Genomic DNA, 18,634 nt, shown 5'->3' with positions numbered 1-18,634 from the left:
AAATGTCCTGTGACCCTGACCAGTGACAAAGATTCTGTCCTTGACCAGACTCTTGCCAGGCTCCCCTGAGCCCCTTCTCTGCTAGGCCTTCAAACCCTGGCCTATGAAGACATGAACAAGACATTAACATCATCTCTAACAGTTCAAGGCCACATCCCTAGGATGACCCTACCCCCTCTTAGAGGGTCTGCTTGAGAAAATTCAAGGTTGTCTAAAGAATATAGTGCTTGTTCCACCCAACTCCTGAAGATAGGGCCTCTGTCTCCCAGTCTCTGTGGGAGGGGGTAGGAGCCTAACTTCCATAAGCGCCAGTTAGCAAACCCAGACGGGTTTCACTTGACTTCCCTGCTTTACTGAGTCTCCACTCGCCCCCTCTCTACTCTCTCATTCTCCCTTTCAAAGACCGGGTCACCTCTGTACAAGTCGAAGCTGAGTTCAGTTCACCCTGGACACTTTGACACGATGACCAAGAGAGGTCTCCTCTGGAGGGAAAGGGGGCGCCTGGACCGAGAGGGGCTACAGCACAAAATGCTGGTGGAGGCTTGGCAGCGGGTCAAAACAGGAAAAAGAGATGCTCAAGTGGACCGGTGGGTGATGCTGGGCGCACGCCCGCTCAGAGCGGCGGGAAGCAGGCGACGCCAACATCTCCAGCCGCCAACGAAGAAGGCGAGCACAGAAAGCCCTTCGGAGGAAGACGAACGAACCCGCCACCGCGGGCAGGGGCGCGGGCCTCTTCGGCCAGGCTCTTCCAGGTCAAGGCTCTCAAGCCAGCCAAGACCACGAATGCGCCGAGCCACCTCGCCTCCGAGGCCGGGATCACCCCGGCGGAGGGTTAGCACAACGGTCCACTCTCCCGCCGGAGGGCGGGCTCCCCCAGCCAGCGCCGAGCCGGAAGGACGGCGGGAGCCCACCCTCCGCTCTAGGAAGCCCGGAGGTTTCCTCTCGGTGGTGCCGGTCCAGGGCGCTTACGTGACCCTCCCGCTTCGCCGGGCCCTATCTCCGCAAGTTGGAGATGGCCAGTGTCGGCAGCGACGGTCTTGTGGCAACCCTGCCTGCCTAGATCTCAGCGGCTGGCTGCAGATGGGGCCGCAGCAGGGCTGGTGCAACTGTGATCGAAAAGCGGGGATTCTTGGCCTCCAGGATGTGACATCATATATGGAAACAAATGTTTGTATCTCTTCTTAATCCCTCCCTATTCCTGGGACACAGTCCAAGGGTGGACTGGTAAAGATTAACCTAACAGTCTGAAGTTGGCTCAATCGCTGTTCCTTCTAACTTGATAACAAGGCAAAATTTCACATACTAAGTGCTAACTTTCCCGGAGAAGCCTAGAAACTAGAGAATTAGCTCGATTTCACACTATAAATGCTGAGGACTGTCAGCGGAGCGCATTACAATTTAAACTGAACCGTAGGAGCAGACAGAAGTTTGCCTCACAGCTTGCCTAATCTCTGTTATGTGTAGGGTACAGGAAGTGCACAGAATGAGATCTCCCTGAAGGTGCTGCTTAGAAGTCTCAGCTTGGCGGGATGAGGGCAGGGGCGGGGGCAGTTAAGGGAGATGCAGGGAATACCCTGCTGGAGGCTTATTCCTTCAGGAGGTGTGGCAGTGGTAGCTAGATTAAGGGAGAAATCACGCAGCCACATTGTTTTTCTGATCAACAACCCAGCTTCCACTCTGGAGTGACTGTGAACAGAGAAGGAAAAGTGGGAGAACTATAACCAGAAATTAACTAGATGGAGAGCTATAACCAGGGAGCCAGCCTTGCCACTGCTGGGTCAACTACACACATACACCCCAAAGGAAAAGGCCCAAGAGCCACAGAGATTCACCCTCACTCAACCCATGGCCAGAAGTACCTGTCTACCCCAAACACAGAGCACAGAGGAAATCAGAGGGGTTATCACTTCACATAACCCCACCAGCAAATCCACCCCCAAACCAGCCAGTCACAAGCCAACAACACACGAAAGTCTGAATGCACAGACCGAGCTTACTGTGAGCCAGGAAACGTTAATGGAGGATGATCAACACATCCAATGGAAGACTATCAAAGATAAATTGCCCAGGGCTTCCCTGGTGGCCCAGTGGTTGAGAGTCCGCCTGCCGATGCAGGGGACACGGGTTCGTGCCCCGGTCTGGGAAGATCCCACATGCCGCGGAGCGGCTGGGCCCGTGAGCCGTGGCCGCTGAGCCTGCGCGTCCGGAGCCTGTGCTCCGCAACGGGAGAGGCTACAGCAGTGAGAGGCCCGCGTACCGAAAAAAAAAAAAAAAAAGATAAATTGCCCAAAGATTCCAGGCTGTAGGGAAAAAAATATCCTGAAGTTATGTTCATTGCCAGGAGACATGGAGCAATAGAAATGAGGGAAAAGATTGTAATCGAAGAAGTCAGCAACAGATACCTTTTGGATATTTGCCCCCTTACCACAGGGTGGGGCCCCAGCAGCCTCATTACACTGTATGAACCACCCCCCCAACCCCCCACCAGAGGAGAGTAGGCCAGAAGTGAACACCGAAACTGGGCAATTCAGACTCTCCTAGGAATTTGGAATTAAATCTGGGAGAGTCTCAATTCGGGCAGGTCCCTGGAGTGGAGTTGTAAACTGTGGGACCTGTGGCAACTTCTGCCTTGTGCCTGGGGGTGAAGAAAATAGGAATTCCAAGAGGGGAGAGGAGATGGGAAGCGAGGAGCCTGCTGACACTGAGCCCGACTGTGCCGCCTGTGGTTCTGATTGCTTGGGTTTCCAGCCCCCGGACCTCCTGGCTGCAATCTTGCCCTCGGATGTCAGGATGCACACAGGAGTCCTTATAATAAATTAAGTATATTTTAGTTAATTCAAGTAGGTCTCTGCTATTCTGAAACAGAGTCCTACATAATGTACTAAGCCAAGTCACTGGTAAAGGTAAAAGTTTCAAAACTGAATTAACTCAGGTAAAATGACACCCACATACCTTTCCAGAGGGAAGCAGGCAGTCCTCATGCAAATTGGGGGGCGTGGGGCAGTCAGCTGGTTATAATGTTATTTCACTTTCAGAGAAAATAGAAACTCCTGAAAGAATACTAAGTTATTTTTTTAAATTTATTTAATTTACTTTTGGCTGCATTGGGTCTTCATTGCTGTGCGTGGGCTTTCTCTAGTTGCGGTGAGGTCTACTCTTCGTTGCGCTGTGCGGGTTTCTCAGTGTGGTGACTTCTCTTTTTGTGGAGCACGGGCTCTAGGCATGCAGCCTCAGTAGTTGTGGTGCACGGGCTTAGTTGCTCTGTGGCATGTGGGATCTTCCCGGACCAGGGCTAGAACCTGTGTCCCCTGCATTGGCAGACGGATTCTTAACCACTACACCACCAGGGAAGCCCCAGAACACTAAGTTATGTGTGAGTTTATTTTTACACGTGTCCTTTCTGTGAGCTACATTATGGCCCTTTTCAAAAAAACTCCTGAGTGTCTAATTAAGTGCCAGACACCTGGCAATGCTGGTCCCTGCATCAGAAAGGACAGCACATCGCTCACCTTTCAGCACCTAGTAGGTGCTGTGGAGGCTGTGTAATAACATTCAATTAACAACAGGAAAAAGCTCTAAATGCCTGTTGAATTAATGAATAAAGGAAGAAATAAATGAGAAAATAAAAGTCACCAAAGTCAGAAACCCATAAATCTCTTTGTTGTGAGCACTCAAAAGCCACTTTCAGCCCAGAGCAGATCTGTTTACTTTTCCCTCACTCCTTGTTTTCTTCTCATAGTATAATCTGCTCCCTTCCAAACTATATTTAGAAGTTCCCCTTTTCTGAAATTTGGCTAGTTTAGAGTCTCTCACACCCACCCTTCCTTGCTATAATCCTCCCAGGTGCCCTTCCTTGCTATAATCCTCCCAGGAGCCCCTTCCTGTTTAATGGTGTTTTAGGAAAATAAATAGGACAAAATTTACATAGTTACCCACATATATATACACACATACATATACACACATATTACATATAAATATATATTATGTTTTTGACACACACATATATATGTGTGCATGTGTCAGAAATATGTGTGATAAAGAAACCACAGTTATTGTCATTTTCCTATATTTTGACTGCTTTTCGTAACAATGATTCTGGATGAGGCATCTTTGCATATTCTGGAAGCTCTGACCACAGCTGGGTAAGTAAGTTTGGTTTCTGCCTTTTAGTCCGCTGAATTCTATGTATTGCACAAACTTTATCAAGGAATGAAAATAAAGAAAATATTCTTAACATCCTGCCAACCTTTTAACTTTCTCCCTGTGCTGAGGGAGCTTTTTGGGGTAATAGAACTTTTCTGTATCTTGGTTACACAAATGTATTCAGTTGTCAAAACTCACCAAACTGTGTACTTTAAAAGGGTGAATTTTACTGTCTATAAAGTATATCTCAATAAGCCTGACCAAAACCAAAACCAAAACCAAAACCACCCTTCTTTGCCCTCCCTTAGAGACAATTTTATGGTGTTATAATGACAATGTATATATCCTTTTCTTAGTACTTATCCCCATGTAATTATTTAAAGTACCCTTCCACGTCACTACACTGTCCTGAAGCAGTGATTCTGAGAAAGGTCAGGGCCTCTAACCACTGGATGGACAGTGTGGCCAAGCCAGTGAGATCATAACATCTGGTAAGATTAGCGTCCTTTAAACTCTTCTCTCTGGTGTTACCAAAGTCGTTCATTAGGAAATTAATTCAAAAGCACCACCCCTCACAAATGATAGGGGACGTGGAGTAGGTGTGATAACAGGCTGAGGCACGCATGGTAACTGATCAGGAATGAGCTCTCTTCTAAGGCAGGAGCTACAGCAAGTCACTGTTGGGTTTCTCTTCTCCTTCCCTCTGGTGTTCCCCAGAGTGATGCCAACAGCATCACCCCATGTATAATTTAGATATACACCCAGGCACCTGCCCTCAATTGCACAAGCCCAAGTCACTTTTTGTACCTACATAGTTGAGTGGACACTAAAAGTAAACAATGATATGGATGGGAACAGCAAAGAAACCCAAACAGAAAAAGCACATCCCCTTTCAATCATATTCTTGTCGCTGATTATTTCCTTGCACTATAGCTTAGTTACACAAGATCCTCATAATGGTCATTATCAAGGTAATAGAAAACCCAAGGCTCAGATTCCCCACAATGAAATTTGCTACTGGCCCCACCAAATGGCCCTCCTTAAATACTGAAGGTAATCATTGGATACTTTTTCTGATTACTTCCTCCCACAGACTCTGCGTTTTCCCTACTTGTTGAATTACTATGGCTCATCTCATTGTAATGACATCCCCCTAAAGCCCAAAATGTTCTGCCAACTCTTCCAACCCTAGTAGCCCCAGAAGACAGGAGCAGACTGATGGTAGGCCAAAACTGGGCATGATAAAGAGCAAATACTACAGGGAGTTCCCTGGTGGGCTAGGGGTTAGGATTCCTGGCTTTCACTGCTGTGGTCCGGGTTCAATCCCTGGTCAGGGAACTGAGATCCTGCAAACTGTGAGGCATGCCCCCCCCCAAAAAAATATATACTACCGTTTGCTACCCGGGGGACAGAAGAGGGTAATCAAACACGGTCCTTATGCATGAAACTTAAATGGAGCTGGGAAAACAATAATGATTTACTTATGGAAGACCAGAAGAGTATCATTAAAGACATGACCAGGAGACCAGAGGAAAGTCTGCTACCCTAGGGACAATGGAGTTGAGAACATGAGGGAGCTCAGGGGGAATGAGATAAAGGGTTCAGGATATGAGGGGATGACTTCCCAGGAGAAGCAAGATCCTGAAAGAAATGCATGATTTGGACAGGTGAAGACTTGGCCATTTCAGATGAGGGGAGCAGCATGAAGAGAGGCACAGAGGAAGGAAGCAGCACTGCACATGAAGAAGACGGGGGAGACCCTGGCATGGCTGGGGCAGGGCTTGCAAGTTGGGGAGGTGGAGGGGAGAGGACTGAAGTGGGGCAGTGGGGCTTAACGAGGGATGGCCCTGTAACTTGGGCAGGTTTCTTCCTAGTATGCAGTTTCTGATGCTGAATGAAACTTGCGCTCCATTTGAAAGATTTCCCGCACACCTTACACTCGTAAGGCTTCTCCCCAGTGTGAACTCGCTGGTGCTGAACCAGGGTGATTTTCTGATTGAACGCCTTCCCACACTCCTGGCATTCATAAGGTTTCTCCCCAGTGTGGATTCTCTGATGTATTATAAAGCGTGAGCTACAACTGAAAGTTTTCCAACATTCATGACACTTATAGAGTTTTTCCCCAGTGTGGAACCTCTGGTGTTGGAGAAATAACGAACTCTGGCGGAAAGCCTTGCCGCACTCTTTACATTCGTAAGGTTTCTCCCCAGTGTGGATTCTCTGATGCTGAATCAGGACTGAATTCGAGCTGAAGCTTTTCCCACATTCCTTACATTCATATGGCTTCTCCCCAGTGTGGATTCGCTCATGGATGACGCAGTCATAGCTACACTGAAAGGCCTTCCCACATTCCTTACATTTAAAGGGTTTCTCCCCAGTGTGGATTCGATGATGCCGGATAAGTTTTGAGTTGTAGCTGAAGGTTTTCCCACAGTCCCTACATTCATAGGGTTTCTCTCCCCCATGGAGTTTCTGATGCTAAAGGAGGTGGGAGTTTTGACTGAAGGCTTGTCCACATTCCTGGCACGGGTACAGTTTCTCCCCAGTGTGGATTTTCTGGTGCCGTGACAGTTTTGAGTTATATCTGAAGGCTTTCCCACATTCTTTGCATTTGTAGGGCTTCTCATTCGTGTGAATTCTCTGATGCTGGTGAAGGTCTGAACGTTGGTTGAAATATCTGCCACACTCACCACATTTATAAAATACCTGTTCTCTAGGGAGGCCCTGCTTTGCAATGAGATGTGTGTGGACACCACATCTTCCTTCCAGTTGTCTGGCTATCTCTTCTCTTTCAACAGTGGAAGATATATGATCCTGGACTGACAAATCTGTGAAATCGCCATTCTTTGAGTTTGTTTTCTTCCCCATGTCATACAGCTTCAGCTTCTCTAAGCTGTTCTCAAAGTGAGGGTGCTGGGGAACATCCACCACCAGTACCTCCATTATCGGTCTGTGTGACTCTGGTCCTTTAGAAATGCTCAGCTCTGGAGTTTGCCCTCCATTCTCAGTCTTGGTTTTACAACCTAGCATGATAAAAAGAAAACATAATATAACTGAATCACATTGCTGTACACCTGAAACTAACACAACATTGTTAATCAACTATACTCCAATATAAAGTAAAAATTAAAATAAATAAATACACACACACACACAGAGAAAGTGAAGGGATGGAAAAAGATATTCCATGAAAATGGAAACAAAAAGAAAGCTGAAGTAGCAATACTCATACCAGCTGGAGTAGCAATACTCATACCAGAGAGAATATAGTTTAAAACAAAGACTGACAAAAAAACAAAGAAGGGCATTACATAAAGATAAAGGTATCAAAGAAAAAAAAAAAGAAAGAAAAAAGAAAACATAACAGTCACTTATTTATGCTAGAAGGAGAAAGGGATTAAGCAGTACTAGCTTGCCCGGGACATATATACTTTTTGGAGGGAGACATAGCCTCCTGATGGTGCCCTGAAGGAACAGTTAAAAATACTGGAGGTGGGGCTTCCCTGGTGGCGCAGTGGTTGAGAGTTCACCTGCCGATGCAGGGGACACGGGTTCGTGTCCCGGTCCGGGAAGATCCCACATGCCACGGAGTGGCTAGGCCCGTGAGCCATGGCCGCTGAGCCTGCGCATCTGGAGCCTGTGCTCCGCAACGGGAGAGGCTACAACAGTGAGAGGCCCACATACCGAAAAAAAAAAAAATACTGGAGGTGGAGAAGTAAAGCAATGCCATTAAGACAACAAAACCAGTGCAGACAGCAGAAACTGTTAATGGAGACGAATGGAAGAAGAAAAATGGGAATGGGGTGGAGAAATTGTTGGAATGGAAAGGAATTAAGAAAAGTAGAGGGAGGGAATTCCCTGGTGGTTCAGTAGTTAGAACTCAGCGCTTTCACTGCTGTGGGTCTGGGTTCAATCCCTGGTTGGGGAACTATGATCCTGCAAGCCACACAGAGCAGCCAAAAAAAAAAAAGGGAAAGCAGAGGGAGCTGAGGTAGAGGAAGGAGATCTTTGAATTACAGCAAAGAGAGCTGGGTAAGCAGCTCTCATGCCACACAGCATCCAGAGGGCTGGGAGATGCTGTCCACAACAGTGGATCTCAAGGCCCTGTCAAGGCAAGAAAGTCCAAATGCTTTAGAGTATTCTGTAATCTTTAAGGAAATGTGCTCTATAGCAAGTCTGACTGGGGCAAAAACGGTTTGTAACACTGCCGGTTGTGAGGGGTTCATAAAAGGACCGCAATTTCAAAACCTATGTGCTGTCCTCTGGGAGAGAGACTTACCCATGAAAGGAAAAAAGACATGGCTAGTCAAGACCCTTCTAGGACTGGAGAAGGCAACTGGCGGGCAAGGGGGACCCACACTCTCACTGGTGGCACTACAACAGGGAAGCCGTTTTTGCCTTTTCAGGCACCAAAAGTGAAACTTCTAGCTTAGTGTTTCTTGAGTTATTTTGACCATGACTCACTCAGTACACACATGCTTCCACACAAAAACGTATACACTCGTACAAAACTGAAACTGAAACAGAAACAAAAGTTTCGCAGAATGATACCCTTAAGAGTAATGAATGTATGACAGATTTTATACAAGTTTGGTCTATTTTATTTAAGCCTAGCACAGTCTAGTCTAATTTTTAAATGCTGAGCACAACTCATTGAGGAGGTGCAACCCAGAATTTTAAAAACACAGTTCAAGATTCTCAAGAACAGTGGTCCTCAAAGTGTGGTTCCAGGACCATCATTATCTGGAAGCTTGTTATAAATTCAGATTCTCAGGCCCTACCCCAATCTGCCAAATTAGGCTCTCTGGAGGTGGTGTCCAGCAGTCTGTGTTTTAACAAGCCCTGCAAGTGATTCTGATGCACACTAGGGTTTGAAACCCACAGATCTAGAAACTAAAAGAGGCAGTTGGAGGCTGTTTTTTCATGGTTTTAGGCTGTACTGTCTGATTAGGTGGTCACTAGCCACATGTGGCTACCTAAATTTAAATTAATTAAAATGGAACGAAATTAAAAATTCAGTTCCTCAGCTGCATTAGCCATATTTCAGGTGCTCATGTGGCTAATGGCTACCATATTGGAGAGTGCAGATATGTAACACTTGCATCACTGTAGAAAGCTTTACTGGACAATGCTGGTTTAAAGCTGCTGGCAGGCTAACTAAATAATGTGTAGCTGTGGCAAAGGGAGACACTGACAATTGCAGGTGGGTCCCTGGGAAAGGGTTTCATCAAGGTGATCTGAAGTGCTGAAGTCAACCTAAAGGTACTGATGAAAACAGAGTGTGGGTGAATAATAAAGGGGCATTTGGTTTACAGAGGTTCTGAATAGCATTAGCGATTGAGAGAGTATAAGAACAGGGCCAATTGAATGAGAAAGGCTATACACCAAATCTCTGGATGGTTCTTTACATTTACTTCAATTCAATATCTTTCAAGAAAGGAAACCACTCATTCCCAATCATGCTTTCTGCAAACCAACCAATACTTCAAATTAATAGAATGAAAGAAGAGAATTGTATGATCATCTCAATAGATATAGAAAAAGCATTTCACAAAATTCAACATCCATACACGATAAAAACTCTTAACAAATTAGGCATAGAAAGAACATATCTCAACATAATAAATGCCATAAATGACATGCCCACAGCTAACATCATATTCAAGGGTGAAACGTTGAAAGCTTTTCCTCTAAGATCAGGAATAAGACAAGGGTGCCCACTCTCACCACTCCTATTCAATACAATACTGGAAATCCTAGCTAGAGAAAACAGGCAAGAAAAAGAAATAAAAGGTACCAGAAATGGAAAGGAAGAAACAAAATTGTCTCTATTTGCAGATAACATGATTTTATATATAGAAAATTCTAAAGACTCAACAAAAAATTGTTAGATCTAATCAATGAATTCAGTAAAGTTGCAGGATATAAAATTAACATACAAAAATCTGAATAATTTCTATACACTAACAATGAGTTTTCTGAGAAATAACGAAATTGATCCCATTTACAACAGCATCAAAAACAATAAAATACTTAGGAACAAATTTAACCAAGGGAGTGAAAGATATCTACTCGGAAAACTACAAGATATTGAGGGAAAAAAAAATCAAAGAAGACACAAATAAATGGAAAGATATCCTGTGTTCATGAATTGGAAGAACTAATATTGTTAAAATGTCAATACTACCAAAAGTCATCTATAGACTCAATGCAATCCCTATCAAGATGCCAATAGCATTTTTTACAGAAGTAGAAAAAACACTCCCCAAAATAAACAGGCTTTCTTCCAAAAGCTAATTTATAACTTAGTGTTCAGGAATTCATAAACATTCCATTCTCCTGTACAGTTTCACACACACCCATATAAAATATTCTTACAGAAACAAGTTCTTACTATATTCTGTTTATATTCTTAAGTTGACCAATAGAAACCTATTTTCACTACAAAAGGTTTGAAATCCTTTAGTTTTACAAAGAAAAATGACAGAAAATGAAATGTTTGGACTCGTCTTTTCCAGTTTGGGTCTGAAGCTCCAGCAAGGGAAACTTTTTCATGTTAAATCATTAAAAGACCGAAGGAGGCAAAGCTGAAGAGGAACACGGTAGGTTCTCCTGCTTACCTGTGCAGACACCTGTCACCTCTCTCCTGATGGGTGTCCAGGGATCCAGGCCCCCTGCTGCTTCCCCTCGCTCCAGCTGGAATATCAGATCTGGTTTGGGGAACGGAAATGCTGCTGAAGGAGAAAGAAAAGGAACAGGAAGCTGAGGAGAGTCTCCTCTGACCCCTCTCAGCCCACCCTCTGCTTTGCCAGGTGGAAAAAGAAGTGATGTCCTAGGAGATGAAGTGAGGCAAGTATGGAGAGATTCTGGGGTGTAAGGAGGGCTCAAACTGTTTTGCTCAGGAGGAAGTTTATTCTGGCTCTGAGAACAAAGAAAGTTCCCACTGTCATTGGAAGTGTGTATGGGGGAGCCCCAGGAGACTCTCACACAGAGGAGATGGGGCCAGAGTCTCCTCCAGGGAACTGAAAGAGTGAAGGAACAAACATGGAACCTTCTCAGTGCTCTGTGCCCAGAGCAAAGCCCCTCCCAGGAGAGTTCCCACAGGGAAAGGGGGGAAGTCTTTTTTTGGCCACAACTTGCAGCTCGTGGGAATCTTAGTTTCCTGACCAGGGGCTGAACTCGTGCCCTCAGCAGTAAAAGTGTGGAGTCCTAACCACTGGACCTCCAGGGAATTCCCGAGAAGTCTCGTTTAAAACCAAAGTGGCGACTTCCCTGGTGGTCCAGTAGCTAGGACTCCACGCTCCCAATGCAGGGGGCCCGGGTTCGGTCCCTGCTCAGGGAACTAGATCCCACATGGTGCAACTAAGAGTTCACATGTCACAACTGAAGATTTCACGTGCAACTAAAGATCACGCATGCTGCAACTAAAGATCCTGCATGGCACAACTGAAGATCTCGCATGCCGCAACTAAGACCTGGCACAGACAAATAAATAATAATTAAAAAAAAAAAAAACAACCAAAGTAAACCCAGATCTTTCTCCAGCAGCTACTCCTACAACTGGGGATTGGGGAGCTCAGCTCATGGAGCATCAATCCTGGTAGTATTAGAGATCCCAGATCCATTAAGGAGGAAACCAGGAGCCCACAATGGCAAAAGCTGAGTTTTAGGAAGGAAGGAGGACTCACCCAAGGAAGTTACGTTTGCATAATTCTCCAGCATCACCTCCCTATACAGGGTCCTCTGCACAGAGTCCAGGCTGGCTCATTGGTTCTGGGTGAAGTACACGGCCACGTCCTCAAAGCTCACTGATTCCTGAAACAACAGGTTCCTGCTCAAGCCCTGGATGGGACAGAGGGAGCGGCCTGAACTCCAGGGAAGGGAGGAATCTCCTGGAGTCCATGGCTCTGAGCCCTAGGGAGGATGTGTACTGGAAAGAAGAGCCACACAGCACCCCAGTCAGGCACAGCCCTCAGCCAGCATCCCCATTTTCAATGTGCTTGCCTCTGGGGTCCCACTACTGTCATCCCAAGCACACAGTGCAGCACCTACTGTTGTCTGCCTGGTGATCACAGCAACCCTGCGTCTGGTTCCATGGGCTGGGTCCATCTTTCTGGCATGTTTTCTAAAATGACCACAGCAGGTATCTTTTGCCCAGGCTCCACCCATTCTGAAGACCCCATCAGGGCCTCCCACTCAGTTCCTCTCTGGACGGCCCCCTCCATATCTTTTAGTATAGACAGAGGGGCGATTCTTCCTCTTCCCAACATCTTGCCTTACTAGGAAGCTGTTTGTCCTATGAAGGCAATGTTACCTTCTCCTTTCCTAACACATCTGACTCCAGGGACAGAAAGGCAGTCTCCATTCTTCAACATGGACCTGTCCCTGATCACCTAAGCTCTGTCCGACCTGCCAACACTGTCCTCTGCACCAGGTGTGTCTCTTCCTGCCTCTCACTGGGGCCGTTTCCACCTTCCCAAGGGAGAAGGAAAGTCATAGCTTGTTTAGGCCATTGTGCCTTGTCCCGTGTCAGTTACTTTCACATCAATTAGCTCAATCCTTAGAACACATCTGTGAAGTCAGAATTATTATTCCCATTTCTAGATGATGGGGATCAGTGATAGTAAGCACTTTCAAATAGACAAAAGTGAGACCTCTTTATCTGAGTATTTATTACAAGGCTGAATAAGGAAGCAAAAATTTCAAAAGGAACTGACCACTTACATAAATTAGTCCTACTATAATATCTCTCCCTGAATCACACTGTCCCCTATCCCAGGCTGTCATGACAACAACCGTCTCTTTGTTCTTAGTCCCTTATAGGTGGAAGAAATAACCAAAGAAGTATCGGAGCCATCCGATACTTTATAAGCCATCATTGTAAAGATTGGTTCAGACAAGAACCATCGCTGGATGCTAAATCTAGGCGGAAATTTTGATGAGAAGCAGGATATGTGCATGCTCTTAAATGTTTCCCAACGGATTTATCAGTTGCAAGGGGAAAATAATAACTGTACAGTGAAGAAATCAGATAACACCTTGACCAGGAAATCTAAACATGGCTAGTGTGACTGATGAACTGGATTTCTAATTTTAATTTAAATAGGCACCTGTAGCTAGTGGCTCCCTTACTGAACAGTGGAGAGAACAGACACTTTGCTGATCCTGAATGTAATATTCTGTCTTTACTTCCTTGAGAGTCAACAGCTGAGACCATGGTCCTGACCTTCTTCCTCCACATTATGGCTTCCACCCTCCTCTCCTCTCTAATTATCGACGCATCCTTCGTTCTTTGTTCTCTGCAACATTCAGCTTCTCAACATCTGGCTCCATCTCTCATCACTCTGCTTTGGTCCTTTGCTAGTACTTCCTCCTTCTCCATTATTAAATCAACAGCGTTGCAGATTCCTCTCTGTGGGAAGCAGATAACAGAGCAGCACAGCATAACGGCTAACAGCACAGACTTTAGAGCTGTGGTTCTCAATGGGGGGTGGGGTGGGGGTGATACTGTGCTCAACAGGGAATACGTGGCAATGCCTGGAGATGGTTTTAGTTGTCACAACTGTAGGGTGGTGGTGATGCTACTGGCACCTAGTGGGTAGAGGCCAGGGACGGATGTTACTGTGGGGGACACAGGAGGGTCCCCCACAGCAAAGGGTTACCTGGCCCAAAATGTCAACAGTGCTGAGGTTGACAAACCCTGCTCTAGAGCCAGACTCCCTAGGTTCAAATCCCATCCCTATAGCCATTAGCTGTATGAACTTGGATGAGACATTTAACTTTTTGTGCCTCAGTTTCTTCATTTGGAAAACTGGGATAATAGCAGTACCTAGCTTATGGGGCTCTTGTAAGGATGGAATGAATTAATATGTGTAAAGCAAACATCACCTGGCACATGATGTTATATAAATCTCAGCACTTATTACAACCACAGATGAAATTAGGGGAACTTCCTAAAAGATTCCAAATAACAAATGTTTCTCATAGAGACTGGAGCAAAGGCTGACAGTTATATCTATCTATATATCTATCTATCTATCTCACCTCTGAGAGGTCCTAAAAGAGAGCAACTCAACTGAGAGGTTTGAGTTTTTAGCATCTCTTCTAGCTGGAATGCACATGACAGCTGGAAATCAAGCGGCCACCTTGGATCATGAAGTAACCTTTGGCATGAGAGCCAGTGCTAGGACAGTGGAGCAGAAAGACGGAAAGAACATGGAGGACTTCCCTGGTGGCACAGTGGTTAAGAATCTGCCTGCCAATGCAGGGGACACAGGTTCGAGCCCTGGTCTGGGAAGATCCCACCTGCTGCCGAGCAACTAAGCCCGTGACCCACAACTACTGAGCCTGCGCTCTAGAGCCTGCGAGCCAGAACTACTGAGCCTACATGCCACAACTACTGAAGCCTGCGTGCCTAGAGCCCGTGCTCTGCAACAAGAGAAGCCACCGCAATGAGAAGCCCGCACACCACAACGAAGAATAGTCCCCACTCGCTGCAACTAGAGAAAGCCCGCACGCAGCAAGGAGGAACCAGCACAACCGAAAATAAATAATTAATTTTAAAAACGAAAGTAATTTATTAAAAAAATAAAGGACCTGGATGTGTGATGACAGTGGAGCTGCCACACTAGCCCTAGGCTGCCTCTCCCAGACTTCTTTGCTGTGAGAGAGAAGCTTCTATCTTGTTTAAGCGACTATCGCTTGGGGTTCTCTTAGTGGAACATAATCCCCCATGACTACTATAGTCCAGACAAAGCACTTGGAGAGAACAGACTGTCCCCAAAGATGTTTAAACATTTCCTGACACAGAACTAATGTTGGCTTAAGTGCTGAAACAGAAGTGGATGGTCCAGTGTCCAGAAAAATGAACCAAGTACACATTGCTCTTAAATTTCTGGGATGGACCTTTCTCATTATATGATACATCCATTACATGATATACCCAGCTTTCTCATTACATGATGTAGGACTCTGGAGAAAAATTTACTGAAATTATCCTGTACCACTAAGAAAACTCTGGAGGGAAAACTTCCTCCAATGCTGCATGAATTTGTGCCAACAATGGATACAGCCTCTTACGCAGGTTAAGCTGCAGTCTTTGCAATGGGCTAGAGGCACTGGCTTCAGCTCCAAACTCAGCATTCCTCCAAGAATTCACCTCCTTCATCGATCCACACCCTCCAATGCTCCCTGTTTGGACTTCATTGTACCCTGACTCCGTGGTCTGCAGAGTAAACTCCTCTTATGGGCGTGCCTGTTTAATCCTAGGAGGCAGCCTTCCTCTGTGTATTGTCACGCAGACTGGCACTCCCCAAATTTTAACTTGCCCATTAATTCCCCAGATTGTACAAATGTATCTTCTGATTCTGGAGATCTGAGGTTCTGCCTTTCTAATGAGCCCCCCAGTGAGACCAAAGCTGCTCATCTGTGCACCGTACTTGCAGTTTGCATGGACATAGATTCTCAGTTTCTAGGAGAATTTCTTGGCCGGTGCTCCCCTCTTTCCCAACCTGATCCTCCCAAGTTTATCCTACTCTCCCTCATCAACTTCCCTAACACACTCCTTTGCCATACTCTTTGATGGATGCAAAGCTAAGCACAGGACTGTCCAAGGCAGGCTATGGGTCCTGCAAAGCCCTTTCATATCTGTTTTGAATATGGAAAGCTGGAAGAAAGCTCAGCTCACCTGGGACCATTTCTGGAGCATGGCTGATGACCCCTGGCTTCGTGCAGTGCCCTCTCTGTTTGGAAAAGCAAGAACCTACAGAGCTAAGAGGAGAAAGAACCACAATGAGACTGACCCTGTGTTGTTTCCCACACTTGCCACCTCTTCCTCCCTCAGTCTCCTCGCCACTATCCTTGGAAACATACTCTTAGGACACTGTGGATGGCCTCACTGCACCCTTGCTAGGGATTCATTGTGTGCTGCAACTGCTCCTTTGTACACTCTACAAATTTGCCTGGTGAGGATGTAAATTCCTAGAAAGAATCTCTGAAGCAAGAGTCAAGGACTGCGGTGTATTCATGGTTTTTAAGAAAATCCCTGACCCACTGTGAATGCATTACTAAGTAGTCTGCACTGAATGCTTCTACTGATCATGAATGGCAGACTCTAAACAAGCTTCTGGAGAGAAAGTAGGGTAAAAGGGGTCCGTGGACCTCTGCACCGGCTGCGGAAAAAAATGCAAGGGGTGTTCTGACCCCGGGAGGAAAAGCTAAGACGCTCAACGTCCCAGTGGGCGATGCGGACCGGAGACCACATCCACATCTGGACACTCCACCCTGGGAAGCAGGCGACCCCAAACGTCACCTGACCCCACCTTGAGTACCGCGAATCAGAGGAGATCCGGCCGGCTCTTCGAGGCAGGAAGGTCTATCGCGCCTCTCCAGCAGAAGGCTGGTACCAGGCTCGTGGCGCCCCGAGGGCCCCTCTGCAGCGAGTGCCAGGCCCTGACGCCCGAGCTCCGGATGGGGAGGGCTGGGCCACTGGGGAGCAGGGTCACGTAATCCCCAGCCGCTCGCTGAGTGCCGGCAGCCCAGCCGAACAGAGCCAAGGCGGAAGCGCTCCCGGCCGGCGCCCTGGGCGCCTCTCTAGGAAGCCGGGAGGCTGGCCCTTCTCCATGGTTCCCCCAAGCCAGACCTCAGCCGCTGCTCCCGCACCGGCTCTTCCCTATGGCTGCTCACCCCAAGTTGACAATCACTTCCTCAAGGACAGTTACCACTTGTGATGACATTATATTTCTTGTGATGCTTCGAGTTCTGGCGCTAAGATTTGCTAGCAGCAACTTAACCTAATGAATGTAAAGCCCCATTCTCCCACTTTAGTGGCTGATGGCCTGGACTGTGACCTAAAGTCATGAAGTCAGGGGTCTGACTATCCAGGTTCAAATCCTGTCTCCACCATTTATTCACTGTATGGCCTTGTGCGAATTACTAACCTTTTCCTCAGTTTTTCAGTTGAGAATGATAATAGTTTCAAACTCATAAATTCAATGGATTAACTGAGTCAATTCATGCAAAGCATAACAACTTCTGGTTCTGAACTATCACACAGATACAGGCTGTAATACTGTGATTTAAGAAATACATATTTGGGGAATTCCCTGGTGGTCCAGTGGTTATGACTCCTCGCTTCCACTGCAGGGGGCGCAGTTTCATCCCTCATTGGGGAACTAAAATACCACATGCCACGCAGCCAAAAAATTTAAAAATTAAACAAATTAAATAAAAAAAAAGAAATGTTTGGTCTTCACTTCTTTCTGACACAAGAAGTTTCTAAAATCCTTGGAGTCTCTGGAGTAGTGAGACTGCCTTTGTGTTTCCTGGTAAGTCAGCAGCTGGGGGCTCCTAACTTCGGCGGTGACAGTTGGGGGGTCCTCGTCACCAGAGGAATCCACCAGGGGATTGGGACCACGTGGCTTGAATGCTAACGCCCACCGCCTGGAGCAGAGAGGGGCTGGAGATCTAGCTAATCACCAATGGCCAATATTTTAACAAACGTGCCTACCTAATGAACCTCCATAAAAACTCTCAAGGGATGGGGGGCTCAGAGAGCTTCCAGGATGAATACATGAAGGTGCTGGCAGGGTGGTAAGCTAGTGAGGGCAGGGAAGCTGTATGCCCCTTCCCCCCACACCTTGACCCATGCACTTCCACTTGGCTGTTCCCTAGTTTTATCTTTTGTGACAAACTGGTAACGTATTTCCCAGTTCTGCAATGAGCCTTAGCTCTAATAAACTGTTAAAACTTAAGGAAGGAGTCATGGGAACTCCAATTTTCAGCTGCACAGTGAGAAGTACAGGAGGCCTGGGACTTGCAATTGACGTCTGAAGTCGGGGCAGACCCCTTAACCTGAGGCTCACCTGGGTAGTTAAGGGTCAGAATTTAACTGAAGTGTGGAGAATTACAGAAATGGTGTGGGGGAAAGAGCAAAACAAAAAAACCCATACATTCGCTATCAGATGTGCTGTAAAAACTCATAAGCACACAATAAAAATACTTTGACAAGCAAGCATTCAAAAGTTTATTACTCATGAATGCTACCTGGAATACTAGAGAATGCAGTTCATGAAACTTAAAAAAAATAATAATAATCCAAGAAGAAAAGGTGGGACAGAAGCACTAGTGGTAAACCAAGAGACTAGTAGAAGACATCACTTATTTACATTTAACATCAAGACTACCAAATGGCATCACCATTGCCACTTTATTTTGGACTCTTGTCAAGGTAAGGAATACGGCCAAGCTTGACACCATCTGACCTTCCCACTCTTGTTGCCTGGTTTCATTCAGTTCAACAGCACACGATCTGAATCTCAGGTATCACTCCATTTAAAAACACCCTATGGCTTCTTACACCCCACCTGCCCAACACAGACCCAACAACTGGCTTCCAGGTCCAGTGTCCTCTGGCCAGTCCTCTATATTCCTGAGGTTCATACCACCCTTCCCCTTACACCATCTTTCTTTTGGGTGGAAGCTGAAGATT

The 18,634-nt window shown here is 46.3% G+C and overlaps 1 protein-coding gene and 1 long non-coding RNA gene across 2 annotated transcripts in view; one reads left to right on the top strand and one right to left on the bottom strand.

Annotated features, from left to right (window-relative positions):
- Positions 1-18,634, top strand: part of LOC125960315 (uncharacterized) — a 327,486-nt gene that overhangs the window by 117,655 nt on the left and 191,197 nt on the right. The gene's annotated exons all lie outside the window — the stretch shown is intronic.
- On the bottom strand, positions 5,600-16,693 carry ZNF619 (zinc finger protein 619). Its single transcript, XM_033401973.2, is given in 5 exon segments — positions 5,600-7,169; positions 10,767-10,880; positions 11,835-11,961; positions 15,833-15,915; positions 16,467-16,693. Coding segments are annotated over 4 exon segments (1,707 nt in total). The 5' UTR covers positions 15,854-15,915; positions 16,467-16,693; the 3' UTR covers positions 5,600-5,724.

The sequence above is a fragment of the Orcinus orca genome, chromosome 10 (genome assembly GCF_937001465.1).
Source record: "Orcinus orca chromosome 10, mOrcOrc1.1, whole genome shotgun sequence".
NCBI lineage: Eukaryota > Metazoa > Chordata > Mammalia > Artiodactyla > Delphinidae > Orcinus > Orcinus orca.
This window is presented reverse-complemented; position numbering and strand designations above follow the sequence as displayed.